Below are 25,220 nucleotides of genomic sequence, written 5' to 3'. Positions count from 1 at the left end.
ACATTTACATGAAAGTCCCCGAAGGACTAAAACTACCAGAAAACCACAAGCCTAGACAACTGCTTTCCATAAAACTAAAAAGGTCACTTTATGGATTGAAACAATCTGGAAGGATGTGGTACAACCGTCCGAGTGAATACCTTATGAGAGAAGGATTCAAAAACAACCAAGTTAGTCCCTGTGTTTTCATAAAGCGATCACAATCAGGATTCGCTATCATTGCAGTTTATGTTGATGATTTAAATATCATCGGAACCCCAAATGAACTCGAGAAAACTGCAAAATACTTGATGAAAGAATTTGAGATGAAAGACCTTGGGAAAACTAAATTTTGCCTTGGACTACAAATTGAGCAATTGAGTCATGGCATTTTTGTCCATCAATCAAACTATACAGAAAGAGTTTTGAAACGTTTCTTCATGGACAAAGCAACCCCAACCAACTTCCCAATGGTTGTTCGTTCTTTGAATATGAAAAATGATCCATTCAGACCCCGAGAAGAAAATGAAGAGATTCTGGGTCCAGAAGTACCATACTTAAGTGCAATTGGAGCCTTAATGTACTTAGCTAACAATACTAGACCCGACATAGCTTTCTCTGTGAATTTGTTAGCCAGGCACAACAATGCACCAACATATAGGCATTGGAAGGGAGTTCGACACTTACTCCGGTACCTACGAGGGACACAAGACCTTGGTTTATATTACCAACCAAAACAAGATGCTGCTCTCATTGGGTATGCAGACGCTGGATACTTATCAGATCCTCAAAATGCCAAGTCACAAAATGGATATGTATTCACTTATGGAGGCACTGCAATATCTTGGAAATCAACAAAGCAGACATTGACTGCGACATCATCAAATCATGCAGAGTTGATAGCCCTCTACGAAGCAGGACGGGAATGTGTATGGCTAAGGTTGATGATCAGTAATATCCAAAAGGAGTGTGGAATGAACGTAATAACAGAAGACCCAACCATCATCTTTGAAGACAATACAGCATGTATCGCTCAAGTAACTGAAGGATATATTAAGGGAGATAAAACGAAACATATTGCCCCAAAACTGTTCTTCACACATGATCTGCAAAAGGACGAGGAAATAAATATCCAGCAAATTCAGTCTTGTGAAAATCTTGCCGACCTTTTCACCAAATCACTTCCTTCGAAGAAATTTGAACAGTTAGTTCACAAAATCGGAATGCGACATCTTCGTGAACTATGCTGAGATCAGGGGGAGTATTATATGTACTGCACTCTTTTTCCCTTTGATCAGGTTTTTATCCCACCGGGTTTTTCCTGACAAGGTTTTTAACGAGGTAGTATACCAAATCATATAATACTATATCGTTGTACTCTTTTTCCCTAGCTATGGTATTTACCCCATAAGGGTTTTACCTAGCAAGGTTTTTAATGAGACAACAAATACCTTTTGTGTATAAGTATGAGCATTCAAGGGGGAGTGTTAGAAGGCAATGTGAATGCCAATAATTGATTTGATGTTACAATGCATATATTAGTCCAACCCTTGTGAACCCATATTGTCTATATGTATGAAATCATTGTACTCTTAGTTGAATACTCATGCTATATATAGAGTGGCATGCAAGAGAAATTTAACGAGCAATACTTATCAGTTCCTCTATCTCCTCTTACTCCTTCATTTCTCCGAAATAAAACTTTCTATCAGTAAAATTTTTAACACATGCACGATTTTTATTCATGCATTATTAAACAAGCATAAGAAACTTTCTACGAAGTATAATGAAACTGTCCACACTAAAAGCCTTGCATGAAGTAAGACTGATGACCAAAGCCTGTCTTTGCCTCAATCAACTATTGTGTTTCTCGTGATACTCTTATTAATTAGCTTAGCTTCGCTACATTATAATGAAAACACCTCATGACAATCATGACCTTGATATGAGAAGGTTTCGAGTTTATTACAACATAAATTTATTTTTGGAAGTAATAGATCGATCTAATGTGTAATACCCACCAGGAATTATTAACTATTCGTACAAAAAGATTATTTTTTCAACACGTCAGTAAAGGCAAGAAAAATATCAGTTAACTTGAAAAAATCAGTATTTTCCTTAGTTAAAGGAGACACTTCTCCTTCCTTCTCCTTAAATGTATCCTCACAATCTGGACCACTATCCATGGCTGCACTTATTCGTACATTAGCTGTTGAAAGATCCTTACCCTTCAAAGAATCAAGACCCTCTTGCAAATCAGCCTGAGCATCCGAATACAGGTCCGAACAAGTTTCCAACGCGTTCTTGGCGAATGGGCTGAACTTAGGGTCTTTCCGGAGTTTATTAATGGTTGTTATGATGGATTTTGCCTTATATGAACTGAAGTTAAAGGAGATCTCTATTAATTCATCAATGGTTGCATTCATGCTCCGACGATACGACGTGAATGCCTTCACACAGAAATCATAATTGATATTTTTTGGGTCAGATTTTGAGATTTTCATGCAAGTATCCGGTATAAGGTTATGGTTTGTAGCTTTTGCTTGGGAAAAAGTTAAGCAAATGATGAATACTACTAGAGAAATAATGTTACATTCCATTTTTTTAATGCCCTTTGAAAAGTTGAACCAGAAAATTAAGATTTAAGTAAAGAATAGCTAGGAAAATGGTGGTTTAAATAGAGGAAGAGTGTTCTAAAATCCAAATTAAGTTAGTGTACGATAATTAAGGGGGAAATCATTATCATATATGGTTATTATTCAATGAACTTCTTCACTCATAACTTTTAAGCTCAATTATTGCTGTAAAATATTACGTCCATTTCAATTCATACCTTATAAACCAATCAATGTGATCACATTATATAAATGTATTCTATAATCCACTGATCCTCCATGTTTTTAGTAAATATTATTGACCTATTATATGATTGAAATTAGAATAATATTTCTTTTTTCATCTTCTTGTTTGAGCACAAATTTTCCACAAAGTCTTTTTGTTTTGACTTCGTCACTAATCAAAAAGGAAAAAGTTTTTTTTTTTTTTTTTTTTTTCGTTTAAAACTTCAAAATTCATCCTTTTAAATGTTACACCTTCACATAAAATTAACATAAAATCTAGCGAAGAAGCCAAACACAGAAACACTGTATTAGAGATGTCATTTTTGGAGACAGTTTGTAATAAAATCGTGTAGATTTTATTAATAATAATCGGCTATAGTCACTAAAATAATAAATAAATGAATGTAATTAGAGAATATAATAATTTTTTTTAAATCCGAAAATCAATAAAGCTTAGCTAGACTATTCAAATGGGCATTGAGAAAATAACATATGTACGAGCACAACAAATATTGTATGGGAAAATGTTTACGAATGAACTTTATTAACATTATTATGTCATATAAAAAGAGTGATTTTCCTTAATAATGCTAAAATACAAATTAATTCCTTATATAAGTTGGTTTAAAAACTATTTCCCACCATACCGTCCACGTAGGATCGGTTCCTAGGTTTGAAATTTCGCAGTATAAATCCGCTAATAATGTTAGCAATTCTATATATAGAACCACTAATACCATTAGAGGTTCTATGCATAGAACCTCTAATACCATTAGCAATTCTAAGTTAAAGCTACCTTGTTTACTTTATCTTTCACAACCAAATTATGTAGAATCGCTAATGGTATTAGCGGTTCTACCGCTAATACCATTTAGAACCTCTAATGCCAAGAGTTTCTATATTAGTTAAGATCGCAAACAATGTTAGCGGTTTTATACTTGCAAATACCGATTCTTGAAACCAAGCCTGCGTGGACGGTATCATGGAAAATAGTTTTAAAACCAATGTATATAAGGAATTAGTTTGTGTTATTGCATTGTTTTAGGAAATCACTCCATATAAAAATGATATCAGTGCAAAGTCCATTTTGTTTTGAATTTTTTGTGTGACAATTGTCGTTCAAAAAGGAAAAACTTTTAAAGGCGTAGAGATTACTCAGCATGGATTAAACTTCGATTATCTTTTTAAGTGTTACACCTTCACTAGGCAAGTATTTTATTTATAGAGGTCCTTATTGGGGAGAAATTTCTTGATCGCATATAACTTTGATTAATAATTATATTCGGTTTTAATAACTGAATCATCAATAAAAATTACTCGTAGTAAGTAGAGAAAATAATACATGTATGAGCACAACAAAAAAAAATATTGTACTGAACTACAGAATTTCAATTTCCACAAATAAACTTTATTAAGATTATTATGCATTTATGCTAATTAAATGATTATTTAGTTCGTTGCCTTTAACAAATCGGCAAAACCAAGTGCAATGGAAGACAATTGAAAAAAATAACCATTCTCCTTTGTCAAAGGAGATTGCGCAAACTTGTTTTGACAAGCAGCAGGGTCATTTTGTGCAGCACTTGCTTTATTACTAGCTGTGAAATAATCCCCACTTGTTAAAGCCGTTAAACCATCTTGTAAATTCTTATTAGCATCCGTATAAATCTCTGTACATGCCTTCAAGCCCTCCTTAGTCGACGGATCGGTTTTCGGATCATTGACAATGGTGTCAATTTTTGAAAGTATGGACGTGGTGTTGGATATGGCCATTTGAAACGCGATGGTTCCAAGCTGTGCGACGGTTGTGTTTGCACTCTTTTGATCCGACTCGAGTACTTTTACACAAACGGGGTACTTCACATTTGCATCGTAATGTATGATTTTTTCGCAACTATCTGAAATGACATTAGCAGCATTGATCAAAGAAAGAATGGTAAAAATTATAGTGAGGAAGAAAAATACTGGTAGCTTGGAAAATGGACGGTTTGAATGCATTTTTAAACTGTTTGATAGATTGGATCGGCAACATAGTCACATTACTTATATATATATATATATATATATATATATATATATATATATATATATATATATATATATATAGGTGGGTATGTGTACGTTTGTGTGGATTGCAGACCTTTGCGGTCATAACTAGTAACTTATACTTTTATTGATACCAAAGCATCATATCAAGGTGGATATTTATTATTTATGGCAACAAAATATACAATATAGTTGTTACAAAAAGGAGAAGAAAAAAAAAAAAAACTAAATCATACAAGATAGTTGTTACAAAAAGGAGAAGAAAAAAAAAATAAAAAATCATACAAGATAGTTGTTACAAAAAGGAAAAGAAAGACAAATCATACAAGATAGAAGTAAAAAAAAAAAATCATACAACATAAAAGTTGAAGATATAAAAAAAAATCATACAAGATAGAAGTAGATTTTTATATGTATGGTAATATATCATCTTATAAAAGTGTATATCCCTGTTGATATTATAAGCTTTCATGAGTATTACTTTTGCTTGGATTTCATGGTCTTATATCATATGATTATACGAGTACTACATTCATTTTTTTTTTAATTTTTTTTCATGTGTTATATTCTAGGTTTTGCATTATTCACATGTTAATCATTGTTATGCATTTAAATAAACAAATTAAAAAAGGGAAAAAAATTAAATAAATAAAAACAATCACGTGACATTTTGTTAGAATCATGTAACTATATAAATTTCGAATATTAACTTTTTATAATTAATATTTATTGATGAATATAAAGATATTATTGCTCAAGACCCCAATTTAACTGGCTTACAAAAACATGAAAGATACTCCTTATTAATCTACAAACATAGTTAGGAATATCTAAGCATTAATTTTTATGAAGATTGTATAACATACCTCCATATAGTTTGGGGCCAAGTATAAAGTTCATTTGCAAGCAAAGTCCCACATTGAAAAAAACAAGAAAAACAATTCTACAGAGCAATACATAAACATTTCTTCAATGTAAGAGAATTCATATCTTTCTCGGCCTTTTGGCTAAGATCAAGTGTAGTATCTGTTCTTATCAGTTTAATATCTGATACGTGGGCCAATGGGCTACAACGATATTAAATTTATTTTTAAAGGGGGTAGTCCCATCACAGTAGCTTGCTACTGGGGTCATCAAGCGTCGCCCATGCGTTGCACTACTGCACGGGCCTGGCGCACCCCACCAATTTTCTGTGAAACATTTGCAGGTTAAAATTATTTTAGTGATGATGCGTGTGATTAGATCAGAAAAACAAGATTAAATGTTTCATTTGAATTTTATTGTATTGATTACTTGAGTTTTTGAGGTCAGACTTAACAGAAGCCTGTAGTCCTGTACCTTAAACCTTATGAAGTATATAAAGATGGACTTAGATGCAGCCTGATTACTGTGATTAGAGAGAGGCTGTGACGGCGACATAGTGACAAATTGCCTGTGAAGCAACGTTAAAACCATTTTTGATCTAGAAGGAAGAAGCAAAATATTTTCATTATGGTTTGCAGATAGATTTGGGTTTGATGTTTGGGATACGGAATGCTCATAGTGAAGAGTGACTGCTTGAACACGATTTTGAGAGCTACTTTTCCTTGAGTTAATTGCTGGGTGTCATGTTGGATAAAAGGCAACGTGGTTGCCCATTGTACTGCTGAAAGTCAGCCTTTCTCTACATTGGTGAGCAAAATATATGTATATATGCAGAGGGATTAGAGGAAATTATTCAATTAACATGAGTTAGCTAGGAAGGACATGTAATTTCATATTTTGATTTAATGTGGGATTTTACCACTGTGCTGCATTATAGTCCAGACTGATTTTTATCATATGCTACGAAAATTGAAGCAAAGACAATTGAGATCGCGACGCTGGAAAGAACAACGTCTCATCTGCTCTGCCTTGCTAATTAGATTTTTTCGATGTTACATTGTAAGTCCTGTAGCATGGTATATATTAAGGAAATGGACAATCTATCACCAGACATGAAACAAATGGATCACAGTAGTTGGCCCTCTATTGAAACAGGGATTTTGTAAGAAAGGCAGAATACATTACGTGGGTACACATACATCAATGAAAGCTTGTAATGAAGTGTTTTAATAAGTTCATGTACTCGGTTACTTATGAACATGATGTTTTACCCATTCATTTTCTTTCTATACAATTCTTACCAGGTGAGATATAAGTTAAATGATATACGGAGTAGAACATAGCATATAAATGATGAGTTAGTACTGCAGCTGAAGTTTAAGAGTATGAATAAAAAAATTATATTGACTAACAATATACATATCCCACATCGAAATATGAAGGCTGAACTACTGGAAGCGAGAGATTAAAAAGAAAAACAAAGAGATCACGCAACATACTTACCTGGACGGGGTCAATGGGCGATCAAGAAGGCCCATGGCCTAGGTCGATGGCCTCCATTGCACTTTGGTAGCGCATCAGTCTAAGATCTCCCCAACGTGGGAGAGTCTACGTCATAATTTGTGATAGTGGGGGCCTGCGTACGCGCGGCCCCTGTCTAATTTTACACAAAAATGTTTTTTTTTTATTTATTGACAAACACACTGATGTTTCTAGGCCAATTGTACCACTTGGTAATTAGTTGGACTTCTGTATTATTTATTCCTTCTGTATTATTTATTCTCTAGCCTTTGTCTAATTCTGTTAACATGTTTACTATTGTTGTCTAGTTGGGAAGCTATTTTGGGTTAACTTAAGTTTTACATATTTAATTTAAGAAGATGAAAGGAACACAATATAGCAGGGTTGGACTTTTCACTACCGCTGCAAGTTCGTTAGGCATCACACGAGGCAACTACATTTGTTGATCTTCTATTGTTGATAATTAAACTAAAGAACGAGTTTTAATTGTAAGAAATACATGATCTTCTAAGAACACTCTTATTGTTACTAATAAACGAGTTTTAATTGTACAAAGTAACAAAGATAATCACAGGCAGCATGAAGTACTTTAACATAAATCTCATCTTATAAGAACTGTTTGGAAAGAAATTCCGTGGACACTAAATTACAATATCATGTTATTAAGTTAAAAGAAAATATTTTCAATTCCCAAAAAAACATTAAATGTAAAAAATTAAAAAGCGTGGACGGCAGGATTCGAACCTGCGCGGGCAAAGCCCACATGATTTCTAGTCATGCCCGATAACCACTCCGGCACGTCCACCTTAATTGTTGTTTTGATGTCCGTTATTTTATTTATACCTTGACATATTCTCTGTTAACCAACAAAAAAATTTTCGTTACTTTGTATTGATTGTCCTTGTATGATCAAGGAAGCTTCCTTTTGATAGTAATTCAGAAATTCTGCTAGCTTCCAACAAGAATACATCTGAATGCTCAAATATAATGAAATGTGGAAAGTTCATATGAAGTAGATTAACCGACAAGTAATTTTTATGGCCTCCCATATATCTATAGCAAAATAACGTGTATGGCAATTTAGTGAAATGGGGTATCATGTTTTTCAAATAATTCAACTTTTCTGATGCCATCAATCTTGTTTTTATATTGTACAAGTATTTCATAGATGGAATCCTATATTCCCTCATTGCCGTTTTTTTATTTTTTTGGAAAGAAGTCCTAAAGGACATTAAATTTCATAAAATAAAGTCATACAACATCTACAATTGACAATTAACGATAATGAAAGCAGATTTAACAAAATCAAACAAGAATTAATCTGGAAAAGGCTCAGAATCCAAATACATAGATATAACACTTCGACACATTCTTGCTTCGTTGTCTCATACAACTTTTTGAGTGGATCCGTCGCCGCTTTATAATTTTGTGAGAAAGAAAATTCTTGTGCTGATTTCGTAACCCGAATCCAAGCCATAATCAATCGTAGCTTCGCACAACTAGAGACCCTATTAAGCACAAATAAAACCTTGTCTTTCGAATGAGATTCGAAAACCCCCGTCTTTTGAAGGAGATAAACACTTTCTTTCGAGGGAGACTATTATAACCTAAAAAACAAAGAAAACGTAAAAGAAATAAAAATTGGGGCTTTCCACCGGTGAAATCTGATGGAAGCTCCTTCAAAGATTGTCATTCTTATAGCATGTTATTTCGACTTATTTTAGGATTAATACGTTCGGAAAAGGCTTATAAGAAATATTAATATGAGCTCAAGTGCAAAATATGTGGGTGAAAAAAAACTGATATTATAATTTGTAATTTTTTTTTTTTTTAAAAAAGTTATAAAATAGTCATAAAATTGTGGCAAAAGTTAAAGTGTTACAAATAATTCACAAGTGTTAAACATATACTCCATAGAAATACAAGCCCAATTTAGCAGTAGAATTTTTTGTCATCGTAATTATTAATGATTTCAATTTTTGGTTTTTGATGATGAGAAGTTCCATGACTTAATTAAAATAAAGTACAGTTGTAAGCCAAAAATTGTAAAATTTGCAAGCCCAATTTAGCAGTATAATATGACCTTCAATTGTCCAAATTTACTTAATTCAATTATTAGTGATGTTGGCCTTTCGAAATGGGCTCCATACAAAGCTGATAACAATCTAACAAAGAGAATCCAAAAGAAAAAGAGTTATCTGAGTGGTCTCTAGGTTTCTATAAAGGGGTACGATACTAATATGATGTTATTAGCGTACTAAACAGTAATATTCCCAATCAAAGCTTACTTAACATACGACTTATTCGAAGCCCCTTTATCTTTTAACTCCCTTTTTCTTTCCAAGATATCTGACACAATTGCCGTTATGTGATGAACACATTATGATAATTTCACTTTTAACCAATAGTAAAAATGAATTATATTCTTGACTCTTTCTTTAGAAATAGCTAGAAAACTATATAAATAACGGAGTTGTATATTCTCTACTCTATCCCACGTTAGGAATAATTCTTTGTACTAGTTAAATTTACGCATAATATTATCATGATTTATAAGGTTAGTAACATGAATACATGATGCTTAATAATATACCAATCAAGCTAATTATTTCTATGAACAATACGTCAAGTATTAACGCCATCACCTTAACACGATTAACATGATTTGTGGACCCCAATATAAACGTGTCTTTCATATATAGCTCTAACTATAATTATAATTTAATTGTGTACTTATAAAAACAAAATTTAATGGGCTCATAAACATGAATTTATTTCAGTCTGAAAATTACCAAAAGATAATTTGGCATATTGACCAAATTGGCTGTGTTAATGCCTTAATGCCCCCCCCCCCCCCCCCCAAAAAAAAAAAAAAAAAAAAAGTAGATATAGGAAAAAAAAAAAGAAAAAAAAAGAGGTATCAAAGACAAGAGTAGGTAGGTGTCACATTAATCGCGTACAAATTTCTTTAACTAGATAAAATACTTTATGATTCACTTGGGGTAAAAGGAATATTGTTGTTAGTACTTTGATCGAGTATGAGCCAAGTTCAATCTGGAAGGTAAATTGTAAGATAAAAATTGTCGGTCTTAGAAGTTGTCGTAATAACTTTAAGTCTAAAGTCAAGTAATTTCTACATACCTGGAATTCAAGTTAAATGATCCGATTGTCACCTTTATCTGGACAGTTAAATAAAATGCACATAACTACGAGATGAAAATTGGAATAGAGTTGACAACATGATATAATGTGGAATAGACAGTATAGTAGAGCCAACAGGCCCATCACACACCCAGTTTACTGAAGAAATACAACGTTGAAAATGGAAAGACAATTCCCATCTTTGCAGGTAAACAAGAATGGAAAGACAACGCATTCATTGATTTCAACAATTTGGACTTTGGAATCGTATTAACTCGAACTATTTTCTTCATGACATTATCTACGAAGTATCTTAAGTTCATGACACATTGGTTGATCGCAAAATACATAATTATTAATCTAGTTCAGCACAAGGGATATTATTTGTTAGAAATTTGACAAGAATAGTATAATTTATAAACAAAAATAATTTCAAGTTTTTAGACTTTAACCTAATCTAATCTGAGTTTATTTTGTCTTAAAAGTTAAAACACAACAAGTCCAAATAAGCTTAACAGAACGGGACCTTAGATGCGGACTTAAACGAAGCTCAAATAGAGCACAATACTTTAATAATAACAACAAATTACCAACTACCCACCAAAAGAAGAAAAAGATCACAATATAGGAGTGCTAATTTATACAGTCAAAATTAGGTAATGTACATGTACAAACTTTCCCCTTTTAATTAACTCCATATAAGATAAGATTTAGAATAAATCTCTCTCTCACACATACACAAAAAAGGTAAGCGTAAAATAGCATGATCCCCATTCCCCTATTTAATATCCAACCTTTAGTTAGTTGAACACCATAAACGTCATGTGAAAATAATCCACTTTATTGAGTAAAATCAACAAGGGTATTTTATAGTTTATATGGTTTTTATCGTTTAATCAATCAATTTCATGTTCACGCAAACACAAAGAAAAACTAGGACCCATAAAAACAGGGTCCAGATATTTATGGGTCCCATTTTTTTAAGTAGAATCTGAGGAAAAGAAAAATAAAGTAAAAAAATAAATAAAGAAAGAAAAAGAAGAAATATTTGATGACTAAAAGACGAATTTTCTTACGTTACTATAATGATTTAATAACATTTGACATAACAAACACAGCAACGTGAAATGAATGGCATAATTTGGGTGCTCTTGAAAAGAAAGGGAGATTATAAACAACTGATACAAGTACTTATTGATTCCAGGCTCAATTTTGGCTTCATTTGTTTATGTTAAACGTGTGTTTCCTGACCAATGGTTAGCCAACAACGGTGACAAGTTTAAATAATACGAGTACTGTACAATGAACATGGCATTTTGATAAGGGCTGTTAGTTACAACATACCTTTTATAAATTGTAACCTTACCTTAATTGTAACATGTGATATTGAAGATCATCATATAGCGGACTAAGCACTGGCATTGTCGCGTTAGGGAGGTTTCCATGCTCTGATCTGTATGTTACTCCGTAGGTAATATGTTACCTTTCGGAGAGGATCCTCTTCCGTTGCACTAGAATGGTCCAGTCAGTCGATTCAGAGACTGGACCATCCAGCTAAGGGAGAGGATCTCATTGGTTACTATCTGCATGCATAACTACTGGAAAACACAAACATTTCTTTCCAAACTTTCAATAAGAATTCAAAATTTCAACAATTTAAAAAGGCGGAGTGCTGAGAACGGAAATGTGATGACTGATTATGAGAAACAAAACTCATGAACTATTTAGGAAGATAGTGAACTTACACATTTAATTCACCTTGCTAAAATACTTCAATATGACAAAATATGTATAACTATGAACAGAACAAAAACAAATTTGCGACGACTCTATTGCTGTCAATTGCTGTTATTCTACTTCTAATGGACATTTTTTGCACCACCTATTCCTCTTTAACTCGTCCTTGCTGCAAAATCAAAACCTCTGCAGAAGTCATCCAATGGATTCTTTTCCTCTACTTTACTATCCAATTACACCCTACTAATTAAGAGAAACTACAGCCTCCTATTCACCAGTTGATGGAGGAGCTTGCAAAGACTTTGAATCATGCGAAAATGCTGCCAACACCTTTTCCTTAGTCAGTGGTTCAGAACCCTGAGGCTTTATAACAAAAGTATGAAACACGGTATCTGTACCTGCAGCAAGTTTTGAATCAACAACATTGATCTCCGAGTCTTTGAATGCCCGGATAATTCTGGCCACAGGATGAGAATCCAGCGGACAGCTTACTTTTACCACGACCTCGTCATGCAAAGCCTGAAGTTCTACTTCAGGAGCTTGTCCTTGCACCTCTGCAACAGAGTTGGCTTCCATACCAGATGTATCTCTTGAAGTGCTGTTATGCTTCTCTCTTTCTGCTTCCATGTCTTTAAGCTTTTTCTGCAACTCGGTGATATAAGAAATAGCATCTCCGAGCAACGAGGCTTTATCCATCTTGGATATGTTAGGGACAACAGCTCTCAATGCATAAAACCGCTGATTCAGTTTTTCCCTCCGTTGTCTTTCTGCCTCAACATGATTAAGTGGCTCTTCTCTGCCATTGGCCGGCTTGCGCCCTCGTTTACGAGGCTTTCTATCATCGGAAGGACCTGCTCTATCATCTCTACCAGACACTTCAGGGTCTGAATGCTCCGACTCAGCACTACCTGGCTGAGAAGCCACTGTAGGCCTAGAGGTTGCCCCTGTAAAATCGATTTCCATTTGGGCCGGCTTTTGCTGGTGAAACTGGTTAAGCCGGTACTCACTTCGTATGCCATTCACATACTCCTGAAGCCTCGTGTTCTGAGGGCTATAAAGCTCCGTCGCAGTCGCATGTTTTACACCAGGAATGTTAGCCCAATTCGTACATTGAACTGATTGAATACCGTTATTCCTGGGGCTTTGCCCTGTAAAAGAAAGCTTATTCCCATTTGCATAGCCATCCCAATGTCTATCTTCCATCCTTTTAACAGCAAGTTTCTCCCTGAAGGGAGGGCGAACTGTGGTATTTAGATTCTGCCCAAATATTTTATGGACCCCATCTACACCGCGATTAACAAGCCTTGCATTTGAAAAAGGACCAGATGCTGGTGCAGGGGCAGTAGTAGGAAGAGGAGCAGATGCAGGGGCAGGAGGAGGAACAGGCGCAGGAAGAGGAGCAGGAGCAGGAACTGGAGCAGGTGAAGGGGCAGTAGGAGTAGACACGGGAAGAGGTAATGGAGAAGTAAGAGGAACAGGATCTTCTTCCTCTATCTTATGGACAACCATAGGGAAAACCGGGGCTGGTTTAGGATGAACCACGGGAGCAGGAGGTGTTGAAAATGCATACTTCAACGCCTTCAGTACATTGTGGTTCTCACCAATCGCCCTTACTGACCCCAATTCCACAACACCAGACTCAGTAGGAATCAAGATAACAGTCTGAATCCCAGCAGACTTAGCCAGAAACGACCGAACACAAAAATCAGATTTCGCCCTCAACAAATCCGATTCCCACACATGCTTCCCGGAAGCAAAACAACTCCCCGGTCCTCCTTCACCTCGAGGAAACGAGAAGTACATGGACACCAAAAAGAACATCTCCATATCAGTAACCCTATCCAACCTACAAGCCAAGTTATCATCATCAGAGCCTCCAAACAATGTGTTCAACTTCTGAAGTACCCTTTTCCTAATCTTCTGGTGAGATTCATCCTCAAGCCGAAAATTCAACAACCGGGTAGCTTCCGATTCTTCCCCTTCCCTGGGCTCCCTACAATAACCATCCCCCCAGCTCAGAACCACCTCCCCCGATTTCGCCCTCGAAATTTGCCAGAAAAACCCATAATTCCAACTAAAATTAGAGGCATTTGGCCTCTCAACAAGATCAGATAACTTATTCTGGATATTCTCATTGTTCTCAAGACTCACCAAAGAAGTCTCAGCAGTAAATGGACTTGATATTAGGTAATCAAAAGCTCGAGTACCCAATATCGAGGCGATCATTGCCTTATCTTCTTCATTCCACACTACCCCTCCTCCCATACCCAGTTCAATATTTCTCATTTCTTTAATTTAATCCCTAATTTTATTATCCCCTTTTAATTTTACTAAAACCCCAATTCAAATCTCCAGCAGCAAAGTCAAAAACCCTAAATTACAAACAAATGCCCACCACTTCATTTCTACCCCTTTTATATTTCTATTTATAGTACAAACAAATCCGTCAAAATTCGATTAACAAAGTACCCACTTATTCTCAGATCTTATAGATTTCCTTTTTCAAATTACCCAGAAATAGTCAATCAAACATCAATGATACAACAACAAAAAAAGATGAAAACTTCAAAAAGTGCAGTATTTCAAAAATAGATGAATACAAACCAGGCAGCTTGAGAGAAGATTTAGAGAGAGAGAACGAGTTTCTGGGCAGCACACACAACAGTGGAGGATTCCAAATACAGCAAAAAGCTCAGAAATTAAATTCAGATTTTTCCCAGAAAATGACAACAATCTCTCAAATTTCAGAAGAATTAATTGAGGAGAAGAAGCTTTATTTATTTATTTTTTTAGGAAAGAAAAAAAAAACACTTAGATTGAGAAATGAGGGTGGAAGGAGAGAGAGACGAAGGGGGCGATATTAAAGAGCTCTCCTTTCTCTCTCTATCTTTCTTCACTTTCTCTCTCTTTCTAAACTTACCAATCTCGTGCCACTAACTATGGTTTCTTTTTCTATGGTTAACATACTAACTACGGCTATTTCACCAAATGTCACTGACAAATTACGAAATTCATCAAATGCCATCGAACTTTTCAGAATTTACCAAATGCCATTGACAACTAGTATATTAACACAACATGCCATTAATGATGTCAGGACGTTAGTTGGCCGTTATTGCGAAAATACTATTTTACCCTTTCTTTGTGTTTAATGGCGCCATTAAGAAGTTGACTGTCTGACTTCTCTTTTTTCAATTATTCAATTGTTGTTGGACCTTGTTCTTCCATAACTTCTCCCCTGTAAAGTTCACCAAAACTGAAACCTTGAAATCTCTGGCAACGAAGAAGCAAAGTTGGAGCATTGAACGACGAAACTCTGCAACAAGTTCGAACCTTTTGGTGTTCTTCATTCTGGGCGAACCCAGAAGTGCGAGGAAGTAGTGCCAGAACTTGAAGGAAGTTTGAAGTGCAAAATTCAGTTTGAGGGGTTGGAGATAGCACGCAAGGTAATAATCTATCCATCGATACTCTATTTCGCTTTTCTAAAATATTTTTGGTTTTTTTTTTTTAATTTTTTAATTTTCATTATTATTATTTTTTTTTACTTTTTAAAATATTTTTGGTTTTTTTTTTAATTTTTTAAAATTTTTGTTTAATTTTTTTTTAAAATGGACCAATCAGAAGCTGACACATGGCAAGTGGTGGGTCAACTAACGGTCAACTAACAGCCGTTAGTCATTAATGGCATTTGGTGAATTTTCTTAAAACTCGGTGGCATTTGGTGAATTCTGAAAAGTTCGATGGCATTTGATGAATTTCGTAATTTGTCAGTGGCATTTGGTGAAATAGCAGTACTAACTATGGTTTATTTTGGTATAGAGTTTTTTTTTTTCATGGGATAGATTTGTTGTTGTACTTTGAGGTAAAGTTTATTGTTTATTACAATACGGAGTAGAAAAGTAGTACATAATTATGTTCATTTTAAAATAATTGATATAGGTCTTGTTTTTTATAGCTTTTGGGCATAAAAGAGCATATTTCAGCAAATCAGAGCAGCTCTAAAGAATAGGGCCATACTATATAAGTAGTTTGATTATGATCAAGAATGCATGTGAAAGTATAAGTTTTAATCATTAATATATAAAAATATACATTAGTACTGTAAAAATTATTTTTTTTACAAAAATTTATTTTATGAAAATCTAATAATAATAATAATATTATTATTATTATTATTATTATATATAAAGTAGACATTTTTGGAGAGCATTCGGAACGCCACGTAAAAAATATATTTATTTCAACCAATAAAAAGAAAGATTTGTATTTTATTTTTGAATTAAAAAATTATGTTGCCACCTAAATAAAAGTAACGAATTAGATTTGATATATCTAAAATTTTAATGCCACGTAGATTATAATCCACGAATTAAATTATTATAATGAAAAAAAAATAAAGTAAAAATATAGGTTAAGATACATTTATTAATTCAGTACTATGAGTATAAGAAATCCAAAAAAAATATACTAAAAAATATTTAAATGATAAACGCTTATAATAAAGTTTGATACCTACCATTATAAGATTAATTTTGATAGTATTTATGATAAGAAATACAAATTGTTCGTTAATTATAATTAAATTACAATTTGTGATACCTACCATTATAAATTGACACATCATACGACACAAACAAAATTTCGTATCAATAAAAAACCCCATCAAGCGAATTTTGTGTGAATTTTTGGTCATCAATGGCCGGGTAATTTTTAGCTTAATTTTTAAAAACCTATGTTTAAATTAGTATTTCTAATTATTACTTACATTGTATTAATTTGGGATACTCAGCGATTATATGTTTATGTTTTATTTACTAAATGTTTTTTTACATGCAGATTTAACACATCATACGACACAAATAAAATTTCGTATCGATACAAAACCCCATCAAGCGAATTTTGTGTTAGTTTTAGGTCATCAATGTCCAGGTAATTTTTAAAATCATATGTTTAAATTTATATTTGTAATTATTAGTTACATTGTATTTATTAGGATACTTGACAATTATTTGTTTATGTAATGGCATACGATTAGATGTTATATTCTTAATATATGGATGGCTTGGGTTATGTTTGGAGATGATGAAAAAATTCCAATGCATAGATTTAATTTTATGTCGCAACAATTTTTCATTTATTGGTAAATATATTGATTTATTTTATATAAATGTAAAGATTTAATTTATATCAATTTCAGTTTGGCAAACATTTTTATCCATTGATGTAGTAGGTTGGTTGTGGACGAGGTTGGTGATTTTATCAAAATAAAATATATGGTAAAACAATAATAATAATTTAGGATTTAAATTATTAAAAATTTATCATTTCACATTAAAGATTTTATATAATGGAAAAAAATATCATATTTACAATTTATTTATATTTAATAAATTCATTATAAATTATAGTAAAAAAAATATTAAACTTTTGTAATTTTGTCTGAAATTATTAAATACAATAAATTAAATAATTAAAAAATTTAGATGAAAAAACCGTACATCCCACGGGCTTCTATCTAGTTCATACTAATACTAACTTGACAACACTTTACCTGATAAAATTTGAATTAATAATATTAGTATATACCTATATGTCAAAGATAATGAATAAACAAGTATAAAAAGTCAAACAGTATCAATTATTTTTAAATAGAGGTGATAGATGTCAATTACATGAGAAGTTGTACATCTTATGAATTTTCACTTCCGCAAACTGGAGAAAGTCACTCGTCTAAGTTCATTTTTAAATACATGAAACTTTTAATAAGAATCGTAACCTACTATACATTTTAAATACGAATACTAACTTGTTGGAAATACTCCGTAGCTTAGGAAGCATACCACATCACTTCATAATGAGATGTAACAATTTAACATACTAAACATGTTTTTATGCAACCCAACACATCACTATTTTTTTCTAAACAGCTTACATCTCATGCTTTGCATGATTTAACAGCCACTAGTAGTTGCTTTAATTTGTAATTATATGATTATTAGTCAGCCATTGATCATGTTTTTTTTTTTCCATTCAATAAAAAATTTAATTTAGCGTACATAATATGGTCTTCGAAAGAATAAGGTCCTATTGAAAATGGCAAATTTTAACACCTTTGCTAGTTGTTACATCACGAGATAATTTACCATCTCATATTAGTACTCCGTACTAATTATATACGTTGTGTTGTAAAAATATAAAAAAAAAAAAAAAAAAAAAAAAAACCTAATGCTAGTTTATAAAACAATGTTGACTGACATAACCCTTATTGATTATCAACAGTGACGCGGCTGGGCGACTTGGCGAGTGGACAATGTGAAAGTAAATAGTGTGGGTTGGATGTTATTTGTCTAACTATAGAAAAAAGTGGGGTTTTCCTAAATTAGAAGTGCATAGGTATATACTTCTCCACGTCGCTCAAACCCTACCTCTAAATTCAATCTATATATGAACCCAAACCCAATTGCGAATTGCCCCTTTATAAATATTAAATTAAATTAAGTTATACATACATGAGGAATAATACTAGTACATTATATTCTAATGTTAAATGTAGAATTCGTTAGCATTAAATAGTTAGGAGTGACCTTTTATTATACAATTGATTGTATAATATTTTATAGTATTTAATTATGTAATTCGTATATGTTAATTATTTGTTTATATGAAGAGTTCAAGAAAAGCAAACTAAAAAAAAGGTTCGCTATATCATGTGTAGTACCATCGATTGTATAATGAATAAATTAATAAGCTAGTAGTAGACTCTCTGTTGCATTGCAATTTGACAGTAAAATTTCAATAAATTAAACTTCCTTCATTTTTTATTAGATGCGTCACTTTTGAAATTGCGGACTCGTAGGAAATTTTTGGAGTTGAGAGAGATAATGAAGAAAAATAAAGGGGATGGACCCATGTGATATGAGAGATATAGAGAGAATTTATTGACAGAAAAAATGATGCATTTAAATTGAAACTTCTATATATTAATATAAAAAGTGATGATCTAATTAAAAACAGAAAAGGTAACAAATAATAACTTCATACGTGACTTTGTTGGATTCATTTCATCAATATTCATACAAAAATAGAGATATTATGATTTAAGATTCGTTTTATAAGCCATTAAAAGTCAAATGAAGCAATCATCAAATAACAAGAAAGTAGTTCGTATATTAGAGTAATATTTTTATAAGCATCACATGTATGTATCTAGAAGTCAGTGCCAAAAAAAGGCAGGATTTGATAATAATAAATAAATAAATAAATAAAGTGGGGAGGCCTCGAGCTTGGTTATGCAACTTATGCTTGTGAACCACTTCATGTCTTCACACAAGTTGGAGACTGAGACTTGTTGCGCAGCTGTTTAGTTAATGGACTCTCAATCTTCCATAGATATTATTCCCATGTGGAGATGGTTTGAAGATTCTTATTCTTGTCTTTTTTTTTTTTTTTTTTTTTTTCTCACTATTTTTTTTTATTTATTAATTAAGAATATTTATATTATTTATCCCATATCCAAGAAACATAAATACATGCTGATGAAGCCACCATAGTTTCAACTCATTCATAAGATTTTTTATACAGTACCAGGATCTAGTTTGTGGCTTTGCAATATCTAAACAGTAACAAGTTTATTTTATTTTACGGAGTATTTTATTTAATTATTAGAATACACGCATCAAAGTTAATCTCTAAGTTTTATTTTAGATAGTTTGAAAAAAATTGCACTGATCAAATTAAACTACTTCCTTCATATTTCAATGTATATGCAAGAAGTTGTTTAACATTATATAGTAATATGTATGATACTAGTATGATCGTTAACAAACATTTATTTGTATATAATATCACAACTAAAAGAAAGTATGTGAGTAATAATAAAGTCAACAAGTTGTATTTAATTTGAAACAAAAAAAAGTAATTATATTAAAAGATAAAAGTTGAATAAACTATATTCTACCCCATTGTATTCATATCCTGCTATTTAAATAAACAATCAACTAATAAAAGTAAAATAATGGTAAAGTAATATTATGAACAAACAAATAAAGATGTCTTGATAATTAAGTGACAACATGTAATAAGTTTGGAAGCAATTTCCCTTTTCAATAATGGAATATTCTTGGCTTTAGATTTAGGTATTCATAAACAACAGGGGAGAAGAGGCAATTAAAACATAAATTTATTTATTTATTTATTATTTGAAAGAATTAAAACATAAATTTATAGTTAAAAGGACGACTTTGTAAAAAAAAATGCTTAAAAGAAGACCAACCTGGTAGACATTATCTCTTCAAAATATTCAAGATTGGTTGTGATTGCCATGATTAAAATTTTATATTGCTCAATTCTTTAAAAAGATATATTTCGCATATGTTATGTACATAATACGTACAATCAGTTATGCCGTAACATCTTGAACATAATTAGACAATTAATGTATGTGAAATTTTAAACATAGCTAGGAACATATACTTTATTTACTAGAATAAACTAAAGAATTATTTAATTTACAAGATTGTATGTCTCAATTAACTTTTGAAAAAATTGTAACTTTCACAATCGCTTGTATACAATGCTGTAATTTGTCAGTGATACGGAGTAATTTAATTTCTCATCTTTAAACATCAGAATCATAAGAACAGAAGAGCTAATCAGAAAATTCTTGAATTAAAATGTATACCGTGGTAAAGTTATTTTATAAGTCAAAGACAAATTAGTGGTTAAATCACTAGTTTACTATAATTAAGCTAATTGAGATGAACCAACCAAAAGAGATTAAAAAATAAAGAAAAAGATATATGCAGCACTAAGGGTTGTATATAAGAAGTTAAAAGTGAAAATAATTGACAATAAATAAACTTTTATTACACCGATTTACTCGTGAATTGTCGATAAATTTCCAATTTAATATTTAAAAAGAAGTACCCAAAGGAAAAAAAAAAAAACAGAATTAAAAAAAAAAAACATATCGAACGGAAGTTCCGAGAAGTATATGTTGGAATCTTTGACTGGCCAGTATATTTAATCGACGGCTTAGATTGCTTTATAATTTAGCGATTAGCTTAATATAATTAGCATTAATTATTGAGACCAGCAGTCGCCAAACACCCATGCACTATTCATCACGTTGATTAGTTGGAATAATATCCCAATTTTATGCTAAATTTGGTTGCTTTCCATGTTTAGTAATGAGTTGATTATCATAATTAATTCATGCAGGTTGAGGACTTGAAGTTCTATTTGGTATATTGTCATCATCTACCATGATCATTGATTGGCTTAATTAACTAATTAGTAATTAAAATAAACTTCATCTTAATAGTATAATGCGAAATTCAAACCCTGTGATATAGATATTATTCAAGGTCTATTTATAATTAAAAACAAAGTGATCGAAATGGTCCATATTATGAATGTAGAGATAACTTCATAAATTAAATGATTGGCAGAAAATAAAAAAAAATAAAAAAATAAAAAAACATTGTGGTTTGATACAAATATTTAGAGTAGACTATGGTACACACAAAAATGTGATTCCTTTTTTTCCTCTAATGAAATTAAAATGAAGTTTGAGTTTTGGAAATGGACCATTTCTACAAAAGAAAAAAAAAAAAGGATGAAATTAGATCTTTGGAAATTCAAATTAGAATTAATCAACATCCCATGAATTAGCAATGAGATACTCACTATATGACATGAAAAAATATAAGAGGTAGACCACATAATAAACTTGGTCCAAAATATAAATCTCAAAGATACCAAAATTATATGTAAGGTGTTATTTATTAACTTGATTTTTACTTATAAACATTTAATTTTTTCATGCTTGTCAATGTATGTTTTATATCATTAACGTATTTAATTACTTATATATTATAAGTAGCAAAGATTATACATAATTATATTTTTTCCTATTATATAAATTATAATACATAATTATTTTTTTTCCTATTATATAAATTATAAAAGACAATTAAAAAATATGTGTAAATTTTTAAATGTTGTGATTAAAAAAAAAATCGAGGGAGTATATATGGAGTATTATTACTCGTACCAGAATGATACGGAGCAGTAACATTAAAATTGCACGCTGCTGCGCTGCATATGATAAAGTAGAATTTGATCAGAAGTCAGAAGCCAGAAGTGACGAGAAGTCCCCAGCCTCGTATCAATTTCATCTACCTAAATTTACATTTAAAAAAATTAAAAATTTAACCAACCCCATTAAAAAAATAAAATAGGTTTTAATTTCATCAACAATGAAAAGTTGCACGTGGTAGCGCGGCAAATCCTGAGCCACGTGTTTATACAAACCAGTAGCTATTGCACACGTGTCGTTAACAAATCGTTTAATATTAAGATTAATTCGGTCATGTACTTCCTATTATTGCAAACAACAAAAATATTAATATTAAAATGGCACGTCAAGAAATAAATAGAAAAATTATAATAATGGAGCTCGTAACGAGCACGTGAAGGGTAGAGGAACTGGCGGCATTCGGCAGAAGAAAGAAGAAGAGAACCAAAGAACGTGACTAGCATTTAATATAAAAGCAACGCAACTCTTTCTTGTAACGTGTTAGGCGTGTTTCGGCTTTTTTCTTCATTTTTGTTTCCTCTATTTGTACGAATTCTACCCTACTCCTTAGGTCACCTTGCCACTCATTATTTTACGGAATACTCGATAAAGATAAGGATTGATAAGTTTAACTCATCGCTGATGCATATAAATTAAGTAAATATTTGGCCTTATAATTTTAATTCAAAGGTTATGAAAATCAAATCTCACTTGGATTTTTTGAAATTGGCTTAAGTTTAAGGACTAGCTTAAATTTTTAATTAAGTTGGTATTTAGATAAGAAAATAATGGTTTACAACAAGTTTTTATTTTTTATTTTTAAATTTACAACACTAGCTAATTTATATACCTAGATAAGAATCAATAAAGTCATACTTAGATCATATGTTAAGGGTTGATAAGTTCAACTCATAGCTGATGCATATGAATCAAGTAAGATTTAATTTAATGCTAAATATTTGACCTTATGATTTAGATTCAAAAGTTATGGAAATCAAATCTCACCTGATTTTTTAGGATCAGCTCATGTAGTGGCGGATCTTAGTTGAAAATATTAGAGGGATCGGTATTTAATTCTTTTACCTCTCGCCTAAAAGTAATCACTATGTCCCAATATTTTACAAAAAATATAAGTAAATATAGGTTATAAGCTCATTAACTAATTAATTACAATAATTTACGGGGGGCCAGGTCCCAAATGGCCCCGGTGGAAGGTCCCTTTCTTAGGTCAAGTTTCAGGCCTAGCTTAAACCTTTAATTATTAAGTTGGTATTTAGATAAGAAAATACTACTTTAGAACATTTTTTTTTTACAGCACTAATTTATATATCTTGATAAGAATTAATAAAGTCGTACTCAGGCCATATTTTTGTATAAATCCGAAATATAATTGCATTGATGCTTTAGATTGTCAACAATTCATTTTATCTACCTCGATCTTCATGACCCAGGTTATCCTTTCTATCCCTTTTCTACCAGTCTCATATCTATATAAATCGTGTATTCCCTTCATGTAGCGATTAAAGAAAATGAAAAAAAATAGAAAAATAGGTCATACATATATATTTATTATTCTTGTTTGAATTAGATCATACAAAAACCGAAATATTTAGTTGAATATGTCCTTATAAGAAGAAAAAATAAAATAAATGAACAATCAGATTAAACAAGTCTTCATAAGTCATTTTATCAAATATAAAGTCACAAGTTTAAACACTTAAGATGATATTCCGTATAAGATTAATGATTTAAGAACGTCGTGTGTTGTACTCTCGTGTGGGTTACATAATAATTATGAATGGCATGTTAATTTGTGCTTGGTTCATTTTCAAGAATGTCAATAAATACAAGTTGTATGGATGGATATGTAGTCTCATTTTCTCAATTTATCAATTCTGTACATATTTGTGCTGAAAATTATTATCGCCAACTTGGTGTATTTCATCAACATGTTTTTTTTATTTTATTTTATCTCATTTTATTTATTTACTAGATAGAAGCTTGTGTGATGCACGGTTTTTTCATCTAAGATTTTTAATTATTTGATTTATTGTATTTAATAATTTCAGACAAAATTACAAAATTTTAATATTTTTTTATTACTATAATTTATAATGAAATTATTAAATATAAATAAATTGTAATATGATATTTTTTCCGTTATATAAAATCTTTAATGGAAATGATAAAAATTTTAATAATTTAAATCCAAAATCATTATTCATTGTTTTACCATATCTTTTATTTCGATAGAATCACCAACCTCGTCCACAACCAACCTACTACATTAATGGATAAAAATGTTAGTCAAACTGAAATTGATATAAATTAAATCTTTACATTTATATAAAATAAATCAATATATTTACCAATAAATGAAAAATTGTTGTCATATAAAATCAAATCTATGCATTGGACATCATCTCCAAAAATAACCAAAGCCATCCATATATTAAGAAAACAACATCTAATCGTATGCCATTACATAAACAAATAATTGATAAGTATTCTAAATAAATACAATGTAACTAATAATTACAAATATAAATTTAAACATAAGATTTTAAAAATTACTCGGACATTGATGACTTAAAACTAACACAAAATTACTAACGCAAAATTCGCTTGATGGGGTTTTGTATTGATGCGAAATTTTATTAGTGTCGTATGATGTGTTAGATCTGCATGTAAAAAAACATTTAGTAAATAAAACATAAATATATAATCGTTGAGTATCCCAAATTAATACAATGTAAGTAATAATTAGAAATACTAATTTAAACATAGGTTTTTAAAAATTAAGCTAAAAATTACCCGGCCATTGATGACCAAAAATTAACACAAAATTACTAACACAAAATTCGTTTGATGGGGTTTTTTTATTGATACAAAATTTTGTTTGTGTCATATGATGTATCAATTTATAATGGTAGGTATCACAAATTTTAATTTAATTATAATTAACGAACAATTTGTATTTCTTATCATAAATACTATCAAAATTTATCTTATTA

General features: G+C 31.4%; 3 protein-coding genes and 1 non-coding gene across 4 annotated transcripts; all 4 read right to left on the bottom strand.

Moving 5' to 3' along the window:
• Window positions 1-2,008: 2,008 nt before the first annotated feature.
• Window positions 2,009-2,488, bottom strand: LOC110725037 (putative invertase inhibitor). The gene has a single exon (XM_021904515.1). The coding sequence runs from the start codon at window positions 2,481-2,483 to the stop codon at window positions 2,031-2,033; it is 453 nt and encodes a 150-aa protein (XP_021760207.1). The 5' UTR covers window positions 2,484-2,488; the 3' UTR covers window positions 2,009-2,030.
• Window positions 2,489-4,268: 1,780 nt separating this feature from the next.
• LOC110725058 (pectinesterase inhibitor 12-like) lies at window positions 4,269-4,817 on the bottom strand. Its single transcript, XM_021904530.1, has one exon. The coding sequence runs from the start codon at window positions 4,815-4,817 to the stop codon at window positions 4,269-4,271; it is 549 nt and encodes a 182-aa protein (XP_021760222.1).
• Window positions 4,818-7,973: 3,156 nt separating this feature from the next.
• TRNAS-AGA lies at window positions 7,974-8,055 on the bottom strand. The gene has a single exon. It is a non-coding gene; the product is annotated as a tRNA-Ser (tRNA).
• Window positions 8,056-12,085: 4,030 nt separating this feature from the next.
• On the bottom strand, window positions 12,086-15,071 carry LOC110725129 (transcription factor bHLH13-like). Its single transcript, XM_021904596.1, has one exon. It carries the CDS (start codon window positions 14,412-14,414, stop codon window positions 12,396-12,398), a length of 2,019 nt encoding a protein of 672 aa, XP_021760288.1. The 5' UTR covers window positions 14,415-15,071; the 3' UTR covers window positions 12,086-12,395.
• Window positions 15,072-25,220: the final 10,149 nt, after the last annotated feature.

This window comes from Chenopodium quinoa, unplaced genomic scaffold (assembly GCF_001683475.1).
Source record: "Chenopodium quinoa cultivar QQ74 unplaced genomic scaffold, ASM168347v1, whole genome shotgun sequence".
NCBI lineage: Eukaryota > Viridiplantae > Streptophyta > Magnoliopsida > Caryophyllales > Amaranthaceae > Chenopodium > Chenopodium quinoa.
Note: the sequence above shows the minus strand (reverse complement) of the source record. Positions and strands in the feature narration are given on the sequence as shown.